At 42.9% G+C, this 22668-nt stretch overlaps 2 protein-coding genes across 8 annotated transcripts in view; one reads left to right on the forward strand and one right to left on the reverse strand.

Annotated features, from left to right (window-relative positions):
* atrn (attractin) overlaps positions 1-5130 on the reverse strand; it is a 398356-nt gene extending 393226 nt beyond the window's left edge. For all 4 annotated transcript variants that reach the window (XM_059965719.1, XM_059965720.1, XM_059965721.1 and 1 more), the window contains exon 1: positions 4591-5130. In XM_059965719.1, coding sequence (XP_059821702.1) covers positions 4591-5003 — 413 coding nt within the window. In that variant the 5' untranslated portion in view covers positions 5004-5130. The remainder of the gene's footprint in view (positions 1-4590) is intronic.
* Positions 3753-22668, forward strand: part of LOC132391931 (uncharacterized) — a 30635-nt gene continuing 11719 nt past the window's right edge. Inside the window, exon 1 of one of the 4 annotated variants that reach the window (XM_059965734.1) lies at positions 3753-4029. The gene's annotated coding sequence lies outside the window, so the exon portion shown is untranslated. Of the gene's footprint in view, positions 4030-4207; positions 4265-5400; positions 6539-15331; positions 15505-22668 lie in introns of those variants that run through there. The other 3 variants (XM_059965733.1, XM_059965736.1, XM_059965735.1) reach the window with 3 other exon arrangements.

Raw genomic sequence — 22668 nt, forward strand, 5'->3', positions numbered from 1 at the left:
TTCCGCATGGAAGGTTCAATCAGGTATTAATATTGAAGTAGTAAAATGGATTCAACAGTAGCTAGATGGGAGATGCCAGAGATAACTGGTGGATAACTGTTTGTCAGGTTGGAGGCTGGTGACTAGTGGTGTGCCTCGGGGATCTGTACTGGGTCCAATGTTGTTTGTCATATACACTAATGATCTGGATGATGGGGTGGTAAATTGGATTAGTAAGTATGCAAATGATACTAAGGTAGGTGGTGTTGTGGATAATGAAGTAGGTTTTCAAAGTTTGCAGAGAGATTTAGGCCAGTTAGAAGAGTGGGCTGAATGATGGCAGATGGAGTTTAATGCTGATAAGTGTGAGGTGCTACATTTTGGTAGGAATAATCCAAATAGGACATACATGGTAAATGGTAGGGCATTGAAGAATGCAGTAGAACAGAGTGATCTAGGAATAATGGTGCATAGTTCCCTGAAGGTGGAATCTCATGTAGATAGCGTGGTGAAGAAAGCTTTTGGTATGTTGGCCTTTATAAATCAGAGCATTGAGTATACGAGTTGGGATGTAATGTTAAAATTGTACAAGGCATTGGTAAGGCCGAATTTGGAGTATTGTGTACAGTTCTGGTCACTGAATTATAGGAAAGATGTCAACAAAATAGAGAGTACAGAGAAGATTTACTAGAATGTTACCTGGGTTTCAGCACCTAAGTTACAGGGAAAGGTTGAGCAAGTTAGGTCTTTATTCTTAGGAGCATAGAAGGTTGAGGGGGGACTTGATAGGGGTATTTAAAATTATGGGGATAGATAAGAGTTGACATGGATAGGCTTTTTTCTATTGAGAGTAGGGGAGATTCAAACAAGAGGACATGAGTTGAGAGTTAGGGGGCAAAAGTTTAAGGGTAACACAAGGGGGAATTTCTTTACTCAGAGAGTGGTATCTGTGTGGAATGAGCTTCCAGTAGAAGTGGTAGAGGCAGATTTGGTATTGTCATTTAAAGTAAAATTGGCTAGGTATATGGACAGGAAAGGAATGGAGGGTTATGGACTGAGTGCAGGTCAGTTGGACTAGGTGAGAGTACGCGTTTGGCATGGACTAGAAGGGCCGAGATGGCCTATTTCTGTGCTGTAATTGTTATATGGTTATATAGCTTGGTCAGTGCTGCCGCTTGAAAGCTACCTTGGGCAAGGTAACTGTGGGAATCAGTACGTTTATCAAAGATGTCAGTCAATGGTTTGTCTCCAGAGATGAGGTCACCTATATTCCATCCAGGTAACCTCCAACCTAATGCATGAATATCCATTTCTCCATCCAGTAAAAAAATTACCTCCCTCTCCCCCTTTATTCTTCCCCACACTGGCCTCGTACCTCTTCTCACCTGCCTATCAACTCCATCTGGGCCCTTTCTGCCATGGTCCATTCTCTGCTCCTATCAGATTCCTTTCTCTCCACCCCTTTACTTGTCCTAATCACCTGGCTTTACCCATCACTTTCTAGCCGTCCTCTTTCCCCTCTCCCACCTTTTTACTTTGGCATCTTCTCCCTTCCTCTCTAGTCCCGAAGAAGAGTCTCAGCCCAAAACATTGACTGTTTATTCATTTCCATAGCTGCTGCCTGATCTGCCAAGTTTCTCCAGCATTTTGTTTGTTGCTTTGGATTTCCAGTGTTGGCAGAATTTTTCGCATTTGTAGCTTATTTCCTGCTCTCAGGCATATGAGAGAACCATGTGTTTTTAACAGCAATCCATTTGTTTTTGTAGTCAACATTAGTTGTGACTTCCCCCCCTCCCCCCCCCAAATTCCAGACTTTTAACACAATTTAAATTCCACAGGTGCAGCAGTGGAATTTGAAATCAAGCCTTTGGATTGCTAAATTATTAGTTAGTGTTAAGGGTGGCACAGTAGCATCCCAGTTAGTGCCATCACTCTACAGCACAAGCGATCACCAACCGGGGTTCAATTCCCGCTGCTGTCCAGGAGTTTGTACATTCTTCCCATGCCCTGTATAGGTTTCCTCCCACATCCCAAAGATATAGAGGTTAGGGTTGGTGAGTTGTGACATGGTATAATGGTGCAGGGTGGCAACACTTACAGGCTGCCCCAAACAAACCCTCAGACTGTGTTGGTCATTGGTACAAAGTGACACATTTCACTGTAAGTTTTAATATACATGTGACAAATAAAGTTTACCTTTATCTTACAACACACACAAAATGCTGGTGGAACGCAGCAGGCCAGGCAGCATCTATAGGAAGTAGTACAGTCGATGTTTCGGGCCGAGACCCTTCTTCAGGACTAAATGAAACTTTCAGTTAGTCCTGATGAAGGGTCTCGGCTTGAAACGTCGACTGTACTCCTTCCTATAGATGTTGTCTGGCCTGCTGTGTTCCACCAGCATTTTGTACCTGTTGCTTGAATTTCCAGCATCTGCAAATTTCCTCCTGTTTAACTTTATCTTAATCATTCGTAGCCAACATTTTCTAACCCTACGACCAGCATTTATAAATCAAGCATCAGAAAAGAAATAAACACATTAGTGATTATTCAAAGTAACATCGGTAAGGCAACGTAAGGGAAATCCACAATTCTCTGTCCCAGCTGACTGAAGATACCTCAACAACTGGGACTGAAGGTGGAAATCAATAAGATTTTTGTCAATGATATGGAGCACTGAACATTAACTTAAAGTCAGAACAGCCACTACCAAGCATACCACATAATAAATACAAGGAGAACAACATCAAAGCCGAGATAAAATACTGTGGTTGCTGAAAGACTGAAATTTGGAGAGACACATTAATTTAGCATTCGGATGACTTAGCAACAGAATGAGAATGTGTCTCAATCCACAAATGAGCATTTCCAACATTATCTAAAAGTTTAATAAAATACACTATCGAGCTAAGTAAAATTGCCAGGACTTCACAGGAAGGATATAAAATTAACCGAAACATTCTTCATAATTTGAAGTCCCTCAAAATCCAGCTCTATCTTCAAAGGACAAAACAGCTTACAAATGCCTAATTTATGTACAGCCTGTGCAAACAAGCAAGTTTATTGGAGGCCAGTGGAATGGGTTTGCCAACTGCTGCGGGGTTGCAGCCAACCTCTGTTTTGTGGCAACTTGGTTTGACTTGCAAACTGTTCAGGCGAAGAACCCTGCTGTAACCTGGGGAATGACCTGTGACAAATTCCCAACAATACTAGTGCAACTATACAAAAAAAGCAACACTAAAGCAACAAAATTGACCACTGTATGACAGTACTGTATTTGACGATGTTATATAATAAAAAGGTATGTCCAGTAGCAGACACCTCAACTTACAAAAGAATGCAAATAAATGGAAAACTCCACCATTCAATTTGAGCCACAGAAAGGTACAACACAGAAACAGGCCCATCTAGTTCACGCCAAACCATTTAAACCTCCAACTCCCATCAACCTACAGCAGGACCAAAGTCCTCCATATATGAATGATCTTTCACTATTCCTGCACATATCACATATTCTTTATGAACATATACACACGTATACACACAAACACACATTCTCTCACTGTCATACTCAGGGACTGAGTCTCCCACAGTTGGCTTAAGTATATATTACCAAAGATACATTACCCACCAAATAAAGAATTTTCTTCTATCCCAAACAGGCAATCTTTACTTTGAGATTATGTCCTGAGAAGAAACCATCCCACTCATTCCTCTAAATTGAGAGTACAGGCACAATCTCCTCATAAAACAATACCTGGACTCAGTCCAATGAACCTCTGTTGTACTCCCTCCGTCACAAGTACATCCTTCATTTGGCAGGGACTAGACAAATCATCAAGGCTCCACATAATTGGAGCAAGACACTTGACCCTTGAAATCACATTTACTGGCACTAACAGCCAACATAACAAGTCTGTCTAATTGCTGAAACAATACGTTAGCTTTCTAGACAAGGACAACAGGATACTTCGGGCAGCCACAACTTTCGCAATTTACCGAGGAGGGGGAGAACCGCCAGGGGCCAGTGATGGGGGAGTGGGTCCAAAGGTCGGTGTTGGGGGGGGGGGGGGAAGGAGACCAGAGGAATGGCAAGGAGGCAAGACAGGATCGTGGGGACGGAGGGGGGGAGGGTGTGCTCCGGACCAGGTCGGTTGTGTTGGAATGGTGTGGACGTTTGGGGCAACGATGCCGGTGGGGGGGGGGGGGGGGAAGAAGAAGGTACACAGGACAAGGGAGGAATGGGATGCGGATCCGTAACGGGAGGAAGCGGGACAAGATCGGGGTGAGGAATGGATCAGATGGGGCGGCGGGGAGGAGAAACTAAGTAAGAGACTGGGGTGGCAAGGGCCGGACTAGAATGGAGGGGTTGGGGGAAACGACCTCGGAGGGGCGGGGGTGAGAACTGGGATGAAGTGGGGTTGAGCGGAACCGGGATCGGGGGCAACGTTGTGGGGGGTACAGAATGGAGAGGGTGGGTGGGACGGAACGGGGTTCACGGGGGCTGTTGTGGGGAGTGCGGGGACGGGAATCGGGAGGGGGGGAACAGGGACGTGGAGCGGCGGTGTCCGGGATCGAGGAAGGTGGGGTGTGTCCCGGGATGGCACTCACTTGAACCTGCCGCCGCAGTGCTGACACGACTCGCCGACCCAGCCGGCCTGACACACGCACTGGCCGGTGGCCGCGCTGCAGCTGCCGTGCACGCACGGCTTCTCGCACTCCTTGCCCTGGGCGCCGGGCCCGCCGCACAGGCACACGCTCAGCGCCGCCAGCAACAGCAGCAGCGAGCCGGCCAGCCCGCAGCCCGGCTTGGCGAAACTTCCAGAAGCCCAGCCGGCCGCCGTGGCACAGGCTCGGGCCTCGATCCTCCGCTGCTCCAGCGCCATGTTCTCACGCTTGGTTCCGATCCGCTGGCGAGCCCCGGGATAACGGGCAGCACAGCGCCGCCTCCAGCTCCCCAACGCACCGGCTGCCACCGACTTCGCGCGCATGCGCCTTGCTCGTCCCTCCGCTCCAACAAGCATGCAACGTACGGCAGTGGTCCAGGCGATTCGGCCCACGAGTCTATACTACACGTCCTCCTCCATCAGATTTCTGAACGGTCCACGAACACTACCTCGTCATTTGCCTCTTGCACTACTGTATTTCTTTTTTTTTGGTAACTTACAGAAACTTTTATTGATTGCACCATACCAGTGCTGTAAAATCTGATTTCTAGACAGTCCACGAACACTACGTCGTCATTTGCCTTTGTGCTATTTTTTGTGACTTACATTAACTTTTATGTCAGCCACTCTACCGGTGCTCCAAACAACAAATGCCACAATATATGTCAGTGATAATAAATCTGATTCTGATTCTCCTGTGCATCATCCATATACTGGCATATTCATGTGTCCATCTAAAAGCCTTGTAACCACCACCAGACTGCCTGCTTTCACCACTAGCCTTGATAACCCATTCCAGGCACTCTCTGTATAAATAACTTCACGTTTGCTTTTATATTCCCCTTCCCCCCCCCCCTTAACATTGGGGCTCTCTGCTCTCCAAAGGAATTCTCATTTGATTTTGAAAAGCATAAACCTGCAGAAAGATCACGAAATGTTAACACTGTTATTCATATCAAAGAATTAACCCGCTGAATATTTAATACATCTTCTGTTTTATTTCCAAAGTGTTTCAGGACCCGTTCCAAAACCACACCACCTTGCACAGAGAATGTCACTGGCTCTGACTTAGCTCACATGAATTCAGAATCAGTATCAGGTTTAATACCACTGACATATGTCATGAAATCTGTTGTTTTGTGGCAGTTAACAAGTGCAAGACATAAAAATTACCATAAGGTACAAAAAGTAAATAGATAAGAGCAAAAGAAGAATAACGAGGTAGTTATAAAGTTACAGAGCACCTCAGCACCAAAATATCTAGTCCATGCCAAACTATTATTCTGCTTAGACCTGCTGACTTGCAGCTGGACCACAGTCCTCCATACCCCTCCTATCCATATACATATCCAAAGCTTCTCTTAAATGTTGAAATCCATCATTTCTACTAGAAGCTCATTTCACTCTCCTTCTGTGTGAAAAAGTTCCCTCATGTTTCCCTTAAACATTTCACCTTTCACCCTTAACCCATGACCTCTAGTTCTAATTTCACCCCACCTCAGTGAAAAAAGCCTGCTTGTATCTACCCTTTCTATACTACTCATAATTTTGTACACCTCTATCAAATCTCCCCTCATTCTCCGATGCTCCAGGGAATAAAGTCCTAACCTATGTTTATGCTTTCATGCACTATTCAGAAATCTGATGGTGAGGAGGAGAAGAAGCTGTTCCAAAAATCTTGGGTTTAGATCTTCTGTTGTACCTCCTTCCTTCTGGTCATAATGAGCAGAAGGCATGTCCTGGCATGTGATGGTCAATAATAGATGCCACCTTCTTGATGTACCACCTTTTGGAGATGTCTTCGATGCCAGGGCAAATGGTAGTGGAGAATTCCAATTGAAATTCCATCCCTCACGTTTTGGATCTGCCAATTATTACAACTAAACTGTCTTGTACGTTCCCATCATTCAGAGCTATTTTCCTTCTTTTGTTAACTTAGTTCAGCTCCTGCTATTTAGAATTCAGCTGATATATTCTGCAATTCATTCAAATAATTGCTGACTTTCTTGGTCCGCACCAGGATGACTTAATAACAAGAAGTGCAGGAGTTGTTCAGTTGAGAGTTTCTGTTCTTCTTTCATATTTCTGGCACTTGCATCTCTTTGAGAATACTACACTGATGTATCATTGGATACTCCTGCCCTCAAACCTACCAGATTTTCTTCTTCATTCTTTGTAGTCGTCTCATCCACATCTGTGGGGCGGCACAGTAGCACAGCAGTTATGCCACCAGCTGTAAGATTGGGGTTCAGGTCCTGCCTCCGTCTGTTCTACTTCGTATGAGTTTGTATGTCCTCCTTGTGACCGCCTGGTGTTCCAGTTTCTTCCCATACTCCAAAGATGTACAGACAGGGTTAGTAAGTTGTGGGAATGCTATGTATTGAAGCAAAATATTTTCCGTATTTTCAAATATTCTGTTTCAATATTTTGGAACTGAAAGCATGAAATCAATTATGAGCTACCCCCAGCATAATCCTTGGACTGTATTGGTCATTGACACAAATGACGCACACACTGTATGTTTCATTGTACATGTGACAAATAATGCAATTTTTTATCTTTATCTATGCAACAAGATGTTTCTTTATAGACTCAGATATTCATACGACAAGGAACAGTACCTTTAGTCAATATTAGCCATCAAACATCCCCTCCTCCTCCTCGCTGATAATCAACACTGGCACACCTCAAGGATACATGCTTAGCCCACTGTTTTACTCTCTCTGCACTCTTGACTGTGCCTAGGCACAGCTTAAAGGCCATCAATAAATTCACCAACAGCACAGAATCTCAGATGGTGACAAGGAATGATATAGCCTGGCTGATTGAGTGGTGTCGCAGCAACACCCTTTCACTCAGCTTCAGCAAGACCAAGGAACTGGTTGTGGACTTCAGGAAGGGGAAGTCAGGAGCACACACACCAATCCTCTTTGAGTGGTCAGCAGTGGAAAGGGTGAGTAGCTTCACATTCCCAGGTGCCAACATCTAAGAGGATCTACCCTGGGCCCAACATATTGATGCAATCATGAAGAAGACACACCAGTGGCTTTACTTCATTAGGAGTCTGAGTAGATTTAGTATGTCGTCAATGCCTCTAGAAAATTCATGCAGTGGAGAGCATTCTAACTGGCTGCATTATCACCTAATACGGAGGTTTCAATGCACAGGATTGGAAAAAGCTTCAGAGGGTTATAGGCTCAGCCAGCTCCATCGTGTGCACCTCCCCACCAACGAGGACATCTTCAAGGAGGCAGCATCCATCATTAAGGACCACCACCTTCCAGGACATGTACTCATCTCATTACAACCATTAGTGAAGTCCACACAAAGACCCACACTGAACTTCTTCCCCTCGATCATCAGATTTCTGACTGGTCCATGAAAACATGAGCACCACTTCCTTCAATATTTTGCTCTCTTTTGTTATTACTTACTTATTTGTATATATTTCTTATTGCAACTTATGGTACAGGGGAGCACAACCCACCCCACATCATCAAGAACATCCTCAAAGAGCAGCACCTCAAGAAGTCAGCAACCACCATGAAGGACCCTTACCATCCGGGAAAAGTCCTCTTCTCATTACCACCATCAATGAGGGGGTAGAGGAGACTGAAGTCCTGCTTTTAGTTTGAATTATATTTTCCAGCATCAGAGAGAAATAAAGAGACAGTGAGAGAGTTGTTTTGTACCAAGCCTAACATGGAAAACCAAGTACTCAGCATGAAGACTCCTAATTGAGATAAGATGTCGAAACGCAGGGAGAGAGAGCAAGCTGCGTGATTCATTTGAGAGTACACCGTAGAACAAATGAAGTTGCCTGAGCCTCCAGGATTCTTGATAAATAACCTGTTTAAAGATCAAAGAGTATAAAAACAAAGTTCCTGCTGTATATTCAGCTGGCTTGGCAGATATTACCAGAAAAGACTGAAGTAAAGATGTCACTATAATTCATTGATCACAGGGAAAAGAGTTGTATAATATCATAAAACCCTCACAGGAGACCCTGTAGATTGAGTCAGATGCCTTAATAGCAGATTGCAAATCCCACCCACAAAAACAAAACAGTGGAAATGGTGAACTATAACTGGTTCTTTACAAATGACCCAGAGCCGGAAGAATCCTTTAATCCTTTCTTTTTGGAGCTGAAGCTGCTAGTGAATAATTGTTGTTTCATTGATTGTTAGGGCTGGGCAGGACTGGCTGATCAGATATCAAATTATCAATGGAGTCCAAGAGTCCACCATATGCAAAGTAATGGTAGAAACAAACAAAAAGCCAGCTGAGAAAGTCAGGCAGACTTTCAAGTGCTTAATACTCCGAAAGTGGCAACACAAATCAATAGGGTGGTAAAGAAAGCATGTGGCATGATTGCCTTCATAAGTCAGTGCACAGAATGTAAAAGTTGGCAAGTTATGTTGCAACTTTATTTAAAAAATGGATAGACCACACTTGGAGAATTGTATGCAGTTCTGGTTGGGCTGGAGAGAGCACATGGGAGGTTAACAAGGATATTGCCTGGATTGCAGGAATTTCTTTACAGGTGAATCGTCACGGTCCCGACTGTTAATTCCCCATTTTCTCCTAATTTCCTTTGATGGTGGCACACCTGGTTTTCATCAAGACCTGCAGTATAAGAAACACAACTTTGCACCCACTAGTTGCCAGATCGCTGGTTTTGCCAGTGTGGTAATTAACGTTTCCTGGCCGCTTAGGATTGTGTGTTCTAAGTTTTGCTTCAGTACCAAGATTTACCTGTGCAACTCAGTCTCTCCGAGTCAAGGTAAGTTTTCTAAGTTCAACTCCAGTTCTGAGGTTTACCTGTGTAACTCCGTCTCTCCGTTTCAAGATAATGATTCCGAGTTTACACCAGTACCGAGGTTTACCTGTGTAAGTCTGTCTCTCCGTGCTAAGAAAAGTTCTGTCTGCCTCTTCCTTTTCTACGCTCCATTTCAAGATAAGTTCCGTCTGCCTCCTGCTTTCCTGCACTCCCTCCTGTTTACCGTTCAACGCTCACTCCCGCGTCTGCATCCTAACTCAATCTCCGTGCCTGTGTCCTGCGTTTGGGTTCACCTTGTTTGTTGCAACATAAATATTGGATAGCTGTGCTTACTTTCCCTGGAGAAAAGAGTCTAAGAGGTGACCTCATAGTGATACAGTACTGGGCAAAAGTCTTAGGCACAAATATATAACCTGGATGTCCAAGATTGTTGCACAATACTGTAGTAATTTTATGAAATACACTGCACTACTGCTGCAAAAAAAATCACGACATACATGAGTAATGATAAACCTGATTCTGATATGTGTCTCTATTGTGGACTGAGAGTGCAAAGGGAGTAGGGAGAGGAGAATCATGGTCGGGAAAAGGGGAAGGAAGAGGGGAGGGAGCCGGAAGCAGCAGAGAAACATCTGTAATGATCAATAAACCAATTGTTTGGAATCAAATAACCTTGCCTGGTGTCTCAAGGTTAGGATCACTGCCCCTGGCACTCCTTCTCTGCCACCTGTCTCACACCCCTCTCCCAGTACTCCACCCTCATTATTCCAACATCCTCTGCTAATGCCAGATTTACAAACTTGCTCTCCACTCCACATTGCCAAATACAGATTGAAAGATTTTTTTTCCCATAGTAGTATCAAAACAAGAGGACATAATTTTCAGGCAAGAGGAAGGAGTATGAAAGGGGATGATGTAAGTTTTTTATATGGAGATAGTTGATGCCTGGAACTTGATGCAAAAGATATGTGGAATCAGATATTAACAGACTTATATTCATTTATTTATCACATGTACATCAAAATGATGTACAGTGGAATTAACTATTTATGTTAACAACCAACAGAACCTATCACAAACAAGAGAAAATCTGCAGATGCTGGAAATCAAAGCAACACACACAAAATACTGGAGGAACTCAGCAGGCCAGGCAGCATCTATGGAAAAGAGTAAACAGTCAACATTTCAGGCCGAGCATTTTGTGTGTGTTGCAACACAACCTAATAATGTGATGGGAGCAGCCCCAAATATCGCCACACATACTGGCACCAACATAGCATGCCCACAAAGCTTGGCAGAACTATGAGACTGCACTGGAAGGCAGAATAATATAGACCCAAAGTGGTCAAATACAATTAACATAGATGGGCAAAAAGGTCAGCAAGGGTTTCGGGGTATTGTGGGCTAAAGGTCCCATTTCTGTACTGTACAAATCTATGGCTCAATGAGGCAACAGGAAACACATAGGGTGAAGCGAAATACATCAAGCTGCATAAGGAAAGTACAGTGAAGGTTACTCAAATGTTGCAACTGTTACACTTACCTACACCTGTGGGTAGGAAAGAAATGTACTGCATAAGGGAGAGTATGGAGGAATAAAAACAACATTTCTACAAAAGCTGCATAATGAGAAGGGCATCAAAATTTCATGAAACAGGTGAGAAGAGCTATGCTGCAATCAAGACAGGGGCAGATTCCGAGGGCTAGTTGAATACAACAGACCAGTTGCCTAACAAGGTCAATTTTGTGGAATATTTGTCACATGGATTCACGACAAAATGTTGGTTCAAGAGCAACAAATGACACTTCAACTTGTTGCAAGGAGAATGTATAAAGTTCTTCTGAAGCAAGCCATCAATATTAGACTGGTGGAGTTGAAAACCCTCAGATGACGCAGGTAGTGCATTATACAAGAAGGATGGAATAGTTATTCCACAGAGAGAGGGCATTTTGCTTGTCTATACAGAAGCATACCAGCCAAACCAACTCAATGGCCTTGTTCCAAAGCCATGCAAATTTTTTCCTTTTATATATGTATCCAGCTCTCTTTGGAACAGTAAATGGAATTTGCCTCCACTCCTGATTGAGGCATTCCAGATTTTACTTGCTCCTTATCACTTGTCACTTTTGGTTCTGTCACCAATCACCTTCACTCTATGTCACCTTCATGCTTGAGCTTTCTGCTAATAGAAAATATTTGCCTTTGTCTATACCAGTGGTTCCCAACCTTTTCTATGTCCCACATCCCTAGGAAATGTTTGATTAATGTTCACACCCTCTACAAAAGTAATATCACATTTGAAGATGAAGAAGTCTAATTTCTAATTTTTGAACCATGTACAATACTGCGGGTGAACAAATTGAACTGAAAAAAAAACAAGCTTTTAACTCAGTGTATAAAATGCAAATATAAATTGAGCAATTAGATTCTAATTTATTTAGAAAGAATTGTATACAGTAAAATCAATCCCAATTGTGAACATAAAATTCAATGACTTCCTTGCTCCTGCTTCTCATTCATGATTTTGTCAAAACGTGGAACTCCCTTGCCGACTGCGATCCGTAGCTCTGCCTATGGATTCAGGTGATTCATAGATTTTGTCTTGATTGACAAAAGAGAACTGAATCCAGATTCACACAAGTATGTTGTTGCAAATAGACTGAGGACACGGAGTGCTTTTCCACCAAGTCTTGGGAACATATCCAGTGCTGCACACCAAAACTCCTCCAAAGACTTACTTTCAAATTGCATTTCAAGAGCTCGATTTGTCTGCAAATCAATAAGATCTTCCTTCAGCACTTCATCATCTGACATTTTCTCCAAATTGTAGGAATATGGATTCATGATCCATTCTTCTGATATCTTAAGGTCTTCAGCAGCAAAATATCCATCAAACAATTCTGACAGCATTTTAAATGAGCCACGATTTCTTCACGCACAGTAGGAGTTATGGATCCAGCATCATCACCCATCTCTTCTAGTGAAGGAAAATTTGAGAGACTGCCCCTTTCCATCCTTGGACGCCAAAGACATAACTTTTCTTTGAAAGCATTCAACTTTTCACAAGCCTTCAATATGTTTATCCCTTTTCCTTGAAGAGAAACACTCAGGTCATTCATACGAGTGAAAATGTCAGCTAAGTAAGCCAGCATTTCGGCGAACTCCTGTGATTCCATTGCCCCAACCAGGTCACATTCACGTTCCTCCAGAAAAACTTTGATTTCTTCCCGCAGTTCAAAGAAGCAGGTTAAAGCTTGTCCTCATGACAATCAATGGACCTCTGTGTGGAAAAGCAAAACTGAATGCTCACTTCCCAGATCCTCACAAAATGATTTGAAGATGCAATGGTTCAAAGCACACCCCCTGATCCAGTTGATGATCTTCACACAAGTATCAAGGATTTTCTTCAAATTTGGAGGCAATGTTTTTGATGCCAAAGCATGCCGATGAAGAAACCAATGGGTAACGCAAGTCTGGAATCTCCTTTTTCATCGATGCAGAAAAGCCAGATTTATTTCCAAGCATTGCAGGTGCCCCATCAGTGCACACAGAACCAATGACTTTGATATCTAAATCATGTTTGGCAAAGAAGTCTTTCACCAGCTGCATCACATCCTTTGCAGTTGTGTTTGTTTTCAGATCTTAATAAAACAGGAAATCTTCCTTCACAGCACCATCATTGACATACCTCACTAATGTGATGAGTTGACTACAACTGGAGACATCAATTGACTCATCCAACTGAATAGAGATTTTAAGAGGACTAGCTCTTACATCTGGGATGACTTGGTCCAAAATATCTTCACTCAAATCACTGATTCGGTTGTGAATGACATTATTTTGATGGGGGCACCTGTTCAAATCTTTTTCTTGCTTCTTTGCCCAGGATAATTGTCGCCATTTCCAGTGCACATGGCTTGATGAGATCTTCCACAATTGTATGGGGCTTCTTGGAATTGGCCACTTTATATGCCATTTACTATGAAGCAAGAAGTAGCGGTTTTTCAACAGAAATGAAACCTAATTTTGGAAGAGTTCCATGTGAATCAAAACAAGCTCTTTTGATTTTCGATAACCCAACTTCAGCTCTGCCATGCTTGTTCTTGAAGTGCTCCTGGAGCTTGGATGGCTTCAGATTTGGAAAACACAGCGCTACCAAGAATGCACTGGGGTTTCTGCAAGCCATCATTTCCTGTTGTGCAAGTGAAGCCAAAGCACACATAGTCATCATTCCATTTTCCTCTTTTTGACATGATGAAGGGTTAATGAAGGGTTAAGGGTAAAGAGAAAAATATGAGCTAATATAAGAAAAACTATTTGACTAAGTCAGGGATGACCACTTTACTCAACCAGACACGCCTATAGCAAAGTATCGTGAGAAATACGCTTTTGAATATTATATTACGACAATAATTGCAGTTACGCCAAGATAAATCGCCAGGTGGAAATGCTACAGGGATGCAATGCGACTTAGTAGGCTTCGCTCTACTGAATTTACACACCTATTTCCAATGATTACCAGAGATATGAACTCCCATCACACGATTCAAAGTCCTCAGTACTAACCATGATACCTCCTCAACTGACACAATTCAAAATTATCAACGATTCAAGAAAAAAACCTTTTAAGAGAAAAAAAACCTTTGAAATTCAAAAACTTCTTTAATGCATTGAGACAAATACGAATGAATGACTTCAGCTGCTTTTTATCAAAATGCAGCTTTTAAAAATTTTATAATTGAATAATTTTCCTACTGCGGGTTTGGTTTTAACGTGAAGTCGTTACTCAATGGTTGATTCGGGACGTATAAAGAATTTGAAATTATGAGATGATTCTTAACTCTGAGATGTAACCTTCTAGCTAACACTGATGAGACTCCTCAACTCTGAGGTGTAACTCCCAGGTAACACTGATGAGAATCCTCAATGCTGACTCGGGCATTGGGAGACTGGAGTGAGTTTACATCTCTCTCGACACGGGCAGCGGGAGACTGGAGTGTGCTTGGGACAAGCATTACTACCACTTCTCAAGGCACACTGGCAGCTGGCTGAGTGATGACTTGTGACTCACCACTCTTTGTCGCACCCCCTGAAATCCCATCTCACACCCCCTGGGGGTGCAGGCACCTCAGGTTGGAAACCCCTGGTCTATACTTTTTCTGATGATGCATACTTATAATATATTTCTTCACAATTTCTTCTTTCCCAAACATATCAGAGACTATCTCTGATATGTCTATGGTTTGCCCAAGTGTGAGTAAATCCTCCACCAAAGAATTTTCTCCAGTAATTTTTCTACCGTTGATTTAAGACTCAGAGGCCTATAATTCCCTAGTTTGTCCCTATTACCTGAATCAATCAAAGGAACAACAATGGTTGTTATCCAGTCTTCTGGCACCTTGCCTCTGGCTGAAGAAAGGGCAAAGATCTGCCAAGGCAACCCACCCATGTGAAGTAATCAGATTCAGATTAGTTAGCACCAGGATGTAAGAAAATTCCTTGTCTGTGTGAAGTTCAGTTTAGTAAAGTGAGTTTAGTTTCTATAACTAAGGAGAAAGTGCTTGGGAAACTGAAAGGTCTGAACTTAAATAAGTCAACAGATGGTCTACAGCCCATGTTTCTGAAAGAGGTGGCTGAGGAGGTTGTAGAGGCATGAGTAATGATCTTTCAAGAATCATTAGATTCTGGAATGGTTCCAGAGGAGTGGTAAATTATAAATGTCACTCTATTTTTCTCAAAGGGAGGGAGGCAGAAGAAAATAAATCATAGGCCAGTTAGTCTGAGCTCGGTGGTTGGGAAGAAGTTTGAATTAATTATTAAGGATGAGGTTTTGGGATGCTTGGACACCATGATAAAAAAGTCCAAAGTCAGCATAGTTTCCTTAAGGGGAAATCTTGCCTGACTGATCTGTTGGAATTCTTTGAGTAAGTAGTAGGCAGGACAGACAAAGGAGTCAGTGAATGTTGATTATTTGTATTTTCAGAAGGCTTTAACAAGGTACCACCCATGAGCAAGAGAAAATCTGCAGATGCTGGAAATCAAAGCAATACACACAAAATGCTGGAGGAACTCAGCAGGTCAGGCAGCATCTGTGGAAAAAAGTACAGACAACATTTCAGACTGAGACTCTTCATCAGGACTGGAAAAAAGAGATGAGAAGTCAGACCAAGCAGATGGGAGGAGGGGAGGAAGAGGCACAAGGTAATAGGTGATAGGTGAAACTGGTAGAGGGGGAGGGGTGAAATAAAGAACTGGGAAGTCGATCGGCGTAAGTCATAAAAAGGCTCGAGAAAGGAGAATCTGATAGGAGAGGACAGAAGGCTTGAAGAAGGGGAAGGGGAGGAGCACCATACAAAGGTGATGGGCAGGTAAGGAGATAAAATGAGAGAGGGAAATGAGAATTTGGAATGGTGAAAGGGGGCAATTATCAGAAGTTTTAGAAATGAATGTTCATGCCATCAGGTTGGAGGCTAACAGAATATGAGGTGTTGCTCCTCCAACCTGAATGTGGCCTCATCACGGCAGTAGAAGAGGCCATGAGGTGATATGTTAGAATGGGAATATGAAGTCGAATTGAAATGGGTGGCCACCCTGGAGATCCCGTTTTTCCTGGCAGACAGAGCTAGGTGCTCGACAAAGTTTGTACATCAGGTCTCACCGATATACAGGAGGCCATACCGGGAGCACCGGATACAGTTTATTACCTCAACAGACTCACAGGTTAAGGGTCGCCTCATCTTGAAGGACTGTTTGGGGCCCTGAATGGTAGTGAGGGAGGAAGTGTAGGGGCAGGTGTGGCACCTGTTCCACTTGTAAGGATAAGTACCGGGCAGGAGATCATTAGGGAGGGATGAATGGACAAGGGAGCCGTGCAGGGAGCGATCCCTGTGGAAGGCAAAAAGTGCGGCGGGGGGAAGAGAATGATGTGCTTGGTGGTAGCACATGAGGCTGCATAACATAAGGACCCATGGTACTACAGGAATGATACTAGAATGGATAAAAGATTGGCTGACTGGCTGGAATCAAAGACTGGGAATAAAGGGAGTCTTTTCTGGTTGACTGCAGGTGACAAGTGGTGTTCCACAGGGGTTGTTGTTGGGACCACTTATTTTTACGTTACATGTCAATAACTTGGATGACAGAACTGATGGCTTTGTGGCCAAGTCTGCAAATGATACAAAGGGATATTGGTTGAGAGGCAGGTAGTGTTGAGGAAGCAGGCAGTCTGCAGAAGTTCTTAGACAGATTGCGAGAAAGGGCTAAGAAGTGGCAGCTGGAAGACAGTGTAGGGAAGTTTATGGTCTCACATTTTGGTGGAAGGAATAAAGGCATAGACTATTTTCTAAATGTGGAAAAAAAATCAAAAATCAGAGGTGCAAATGTGGGAGCCCTCGTGCAAGATTCCCTGAAGGTTAACCTGCTTGTTCAAACAGTGGTAATGAAGGCAAATGCAATGTTAGCATTCATTTCAAGAGGACTAGAATATAAAAGCAAGGATGTAATGCTGTGGCTTTATAAGACATTAGTCAGCCTGCACTTGAAGTATTGTGAGCAGCTTAGGGTCCATTATCTAAGAAAAGTTGGGAAGGATCCAGAATAGGTTCACAAGAATTATTCCAGAATGAAATGGCTAATATATGAGGAGTGTTTAATGGCTCTGGGTCTGTACTTACTGGAGTTTAGAAGAATAAGGGAGGAATCCCATTGAAACGTATGGAATATTAAAAGACCAAGATAGAGTGGATTTGAAGAGAATATTTAGTATAGTGGAGAAGGCTAGGACCAGAGGTCACAGTCTCAGAATACCCCTTTAGAGCATAGGTGGAATTGTTTTTTAGCCAGCGGGTAGGTAATCTGTGGAAATCATTGCCAAAACATTGCCAGGGGGACACACAGAAATGGACATAAAGTGCAGATCATTAAGCCCTTTCGTCTGTCCAAAACTTGTTGGTCTTTCAGCATGTCAAGATATCCATGCAGGAATGCTACAACTGGCATATTCCAGGCTGCAGGAGAATGTGCTGAGAAGTTTAGAGAAGCCTCTGCAAGGGTTCCGTGTGGAAGGACCACAGTATAGCTTCTTCTGCTGCTGGAGAGTGAGGGGCCAGGTTGGTTGAGGAAGTCCCTCAATTATTACAATAGTAACAGGAGGGGGAACCACATGAGCTGCAACAATCATATTGGTTTTAAGGAACGTAATGGAACAGAACTGAAAGCATTAACTATGAATTTAAGAATGAAAAGTTATTTCATGATTTATTCTTAGAAATACTTTTTATTCTGAATAAAATTTATTTTGATAGATAGAAAAAAATCTTCTCTTGAAGCTAGAAGAGAGAAAGAGAAATGGCCAGGGTAGCAGGCATCCTTGATGGTACCGTTAGCCTTCCTGAAGCAATGTACCATGAAGGTGAACTGTATGGAAGGAAGTGGCAAGCCATACATAAAATCTACAGTAAGTACAAGTGGAGCTCAGCTGTGTTTACCTCTCTCTCCAGGTTCCAATGATCCATTTGCCCATACCAGGCTGAGATGCATCATGTCTGGATATTTTCTGTAGCACATCTGTAGAAACTCAGGCCTCCAAAACAGTGAGGTCCTCGCATCTTTCTTCAGCGGAGAAGATGTAGGAACTTGAAAGTCCGAAAGACCAGATTCTAACATCACCACTGAGCTAACCTATGACAGCCATCCCCATCCAGCCAACTCTCTACCACAGAGTATGAATGCATCTTTGATGTCTGCATACCACTCACCCGTCCAAAAACAATGAACAAGTTCTTTGATTGAAACAGTCTCCAGTGCCCCAGGCTAAAATCATGTACCTCACTTCCCTTTCCCTCAACTGCCAAACAATGGCTCCTCACTCATTCCTAAACACCCTGGCGTCAGTCTCAATTGTGGTGTCAATTTTTGTACAGATAAAGTCTTTTCAAAGGTCTTGGATGAATGAATTTTTCCTGAAGGGAACCCAAGACCACTAGGAATGTCAGCACAGAGGACATTGAATCAGAATTAGAATCAGGTTTATTATCATGTCATATGTTGTGAAATTTGTTGTTTTCTGGTAGCAGTACGGTGCAATGCATAAAAAGTGCTACAAATTACATTAAGAAATATAAAAAGGAAATAAATACAGTGCCTATAATAAGTATTTCCCCCTTCCCAGAGGCTTTCATGTTTTATTGTTTTATAACATTGAATCATAGTGGATTTAATTTGACTTTTTTTGACACTGATCAACAGAAAAAGGCTCTTTCATGTCAAAGTGAAAACAGATCTGCACAAAGTGATCTAAATTAATTACAAATATAAAGCATCAAATAATTGATTGCATAAGTATTTATCTCTTTAGTATGACACATAAATTCATCCCTGGTGCAGCCAATTGGTTTTAGAAGTCACATAATTAGTTAAATGGAGATCACCCTTGTGCAGTCAAGGTGTTTCATTTGATTGTAGTAAAAATACACCTGTATCTGGAAGGTCCAACTGCTGGTGAGTCGGTATCCTGGCAAAAACTACGCCATGAAGACAAAAGAACACTCCAAGCAACCAAAAAGGGTATGAAAAGATGCAAGAAATTTTCCAAGTCACTGAATATCCCTTGGAGTACAGTTAAGTCAATCATCAAGAAATGGAAAGAATATGGCACAGCTGTAAATCTGCCTGGAGCAGGCCGTCCTCAAAAACTGAGTGACCGTGCAAGAAAGGGACAAATGGGGGGGACACCAAGAGACATATGACAACTCTGGAAGAGTTACAAGCTTCAGTGGCTGAGATGGGAGAGACTGCATTAACAGCAATTGTTGCCCGGGTGCTTCACCAGTTGCAGCTTTATGGGAGAGTGGCAAAGAGAAAGCCACTGTTAAAAAAAACTCACATGAAATCTTGGCTAGATTGCCAGAAGGCATGTGGGAGACTCTGAAGTCAGCTGGAAGAAGGGTCTATAGATTGATGAAACCAAAGTTGAGCTTTTTAGCTTTCAGACTAAATGCTATGTTTGGCATAAACCAAACACTGCACATCACCAAAATACACCATCCCAACTGTGAAGCATGGTTCTGGCTGCATAATGCTTTGGGGATGCTTCACTGCAGCAGGCCTTGGAAGACTTGTGAAGGTAGAGGGTAAAATGAATGCAGCAAAATAGAGGGAAATCCTGGAGGAAAACCTGGTGCAGTCTGCAAGAGAACTGCGACTAGAAAGGTTTGTTTTCCAGCAAGACAATGACCCCAAGCATAGAGCCAAAGCTACACAGGAATGGCTTATAAACAACAAAATTAATATCCTGGAGTGGCCAAGTCAGAGTCCAGACCTCAATCCAATTGAAAATTTGTGGCTGGATTTGAAAAGCGCTGTTCACTCATGATCCTCATACAATCTGACAGAGCTTGAGCAGTTTTGTAAAAAGAATGTGCAAAGCTGATAGAGAACCTATCCAGTCAGACTTAGGTACTGACTTGAAAGGGATAAGTAAATATGCAATCAATAATTCTGTGTTTAATAATTGGAACACATTTAGACCAATGTATAGAAATTTGTTTTCTCTTTGGCAAGTACTGTTTTAACTAAATATGTGACTTCTAAAACCAATTGGCTGCACCAGTGATGTTTTGGTGTGTCATAATAAAGGGGTAAATACAGGTGCAAACAATTATTTGGTGTTTTATATTTGTAACTAATTTGCATCACTTTGTGAAGATCAGTTTTCACTTTGACACAAAAGAGTCTTTTTCTGTTGACCAGTGTCAAAAAAGCCAAATTAAATCCACTGTGATTCAATGTTGTAAAACAATAAAGCATGAAAATTTCTGGGGAATGGGGGGGGAGATACATTTCATAGGCACTGGTAAATAGTCCAGAAAGGAGAGCAAACTAGTGAGTTAGAGTTCATGGGTTCATGGACCGTTTGACAATCGGATGACAGCAGGGAAATCGTTGACCAAAATCGTCAGCCTTCCGCAACTTGCTTTAACCTCCTCAGCCCCTCAACTCTGTTCAAGAAAAGGAGAAGAATTTTTGTGATCAGCTGGTTGTAGATAGACCAATTCTTGTTTTAAATGCTCCTCTGTCACAATTGCATGCCCTGTTAAGTTTCAGCTGAGACTATGTGGACCAGTGACTTTTGCACTGTTTATTTATTTTATTGTAATTTTTTGTCTTTGCAGTGCAGAGCTGCTGAAAAATAATGAATTTTATGTCATATAATTCAGTGATCATAACCCTGTTTCTGAAGCGCTGATGCCCCAGTAGCCCTCCCTCCACCTGCTGTTCTCTGTCAATCCATGAGCACGTTGTGTTGCCTTCTCTGGTGCATCAGAGGCTGAGGGGAGACAGGGCATTTTGAGAGCCCTAGGTAGGGTGGACAAAGCAATTTTCCAAGCGAGGAAGTGTCAAATACTAGAGCACATATGTTTAAGGTGAGAGGAGGAAAGTTTAAAGGAGATTTACCATACAAGGCAGATTTTTTTTGTTGTTGTACTTGCTTAGCCTGTTTGCAGCAGCTTGGTTTGGATCCCACTAAGGTGACACAGCCCTCGACTTCATTGATCCAAACACGGAGAGAAGAGCTGAACTTCAGAGGTGAAGTGAGAGTCTCTGTCCTTGACCAGGGCAACATCTGATTGAGAGATTCTGAGGCTCTGAGCCTCCGAGTAGTAGGGTGGATTCAGGCTGAGCTGTAGTTATAGGGAACTCAACAGTTTGGAAGACAGATAGGAAATTCTGTGTCAGCAAAAGAGATGCCAGGATAATCTGTTGCATCCTGGTTGCTAGGGTCCAGGATGTCTCTGAGTGGTTGCAGAATATTCTTGAAGGAGAAGGTGAGCAGCCAGAGGTCGTGGTACAGGTTGGTACCAATGACATAGGCAGGAATGGGGTAGAGGTCCTGCGCAGTGAGTTTAGGGAGTTAGGAAGGAGGCTGAAGAGCAGGACCTCCAAGGTGATCATCTCTAGATTATTCCCGATGCCACAAGCTGGGGAAGGTCAGAACAAGAAGTTAGTGCAGATGATTGAGTGGCTGAGGAGATGGTGCAAGGGGCAGGGTTTTAAGTTCTTGCAACCTTTTCTGGGGAAGGGGTGATCTGTACAAGTGGGACGGGTTGCACCTGAAATAGAGGAGAACCAATGTCCTTGGGAGGGAGGTTTGGGGAGTGTTTAAACTAGATTTGAAGGGGGGTGGGAACCGAAGTGAAGAGGTAGAGGATGGGGCGGGTGGCACACAAGTATACACAGCTTGTAGGAAGTTTGTGAGGAAGCATAGGCAGATAATGCACTCAACCAAATGGTTTGAGATGTGTCTATTTTAATGCAAGGAGTATCATAAACGAGGTGGATTAACTTAGAGTGTGGATCAATACGTGGAGCTATAATGTTGTGCCATACAGATACTTGCATATCTCAGGGGCAGAAAGGAGGTGGGGAGTGTGGCATTGCTAATCAGGGATAGTGTCACAGCTGCAGAAAAGGAGGAAGACATGGAGGGATTGTGTACTGAGTCAGTGTGGGTGGAAGTCAGAAACAGGAAGGGAGAAATGACTCTACTGCATGTTTATTTTAAATAGACTCCCCCCCAGTAGTAACAGAGACATCGATGAGCAGATAGGGAGGCAGATTCTGGAACAAACCAATAATAATATGGTTGTTGTGATGGGAGTTTTTAACTTTCCTAGTATTGACTGGCATCTCATTAGAGCAAGGGGGTAGAATGCAAGAGCATAAGAAATGGGAGCAGGAGTAGGCCGTCTGGCCCATCGAGCCTGCTCTACCATTCAATAAGATCATGGCTCATCTCCACCTACCTGCCTTTCCCCTATAACTCATAATTTCCTTACTATGCAAAAATCTATCCAACTTTATCTTCAATATATTTTCTGAGGTAGCCCTCATGCTTCATTGGGCAGAGAACTCCACAAATTCAACACTCTCTGGGAAAAGCAGTTCCTCCTCATCTTCATCCTAAATCTACTCCCCCGAATCTTGAGGCTCTGTTCCCTAGTTCCAGTCTCACCTACCAGTGGAAATAACTTTCATGTCTCTATCTTATCTACCCCTTTCATAACTTTATATGTTTCTATAAGATCTCTCATTCTTCTGGATTCCAGTGAGTACAGTCCCAGGTGGCTCAATCTCTCCTCATAGCCTAGCCCCCTCATCTCTGGAATCAAACTGGTGAACCTCCTCTGCACTGCCTCCAAAGCCAATAAGGAGACCAGAAGTGCGCAAATAACTCCAGATGC

Source organism: Hypanus sabinus, chromosome 3 (assembly GCF_030144855.1).
Source record: "Hypanus sabinus isolate sHypSab1 chromosome 3, sHypSab1.hap1, whole genome shotgun sequence".
In the NCBI taxonomy this organism is placed as follows: Eukaryota; Metazoa; Chordata; class Chondrichthyes; order Myliobatiformes; family Dasyatidae; genus Hypanus; species Hypanus sabinus.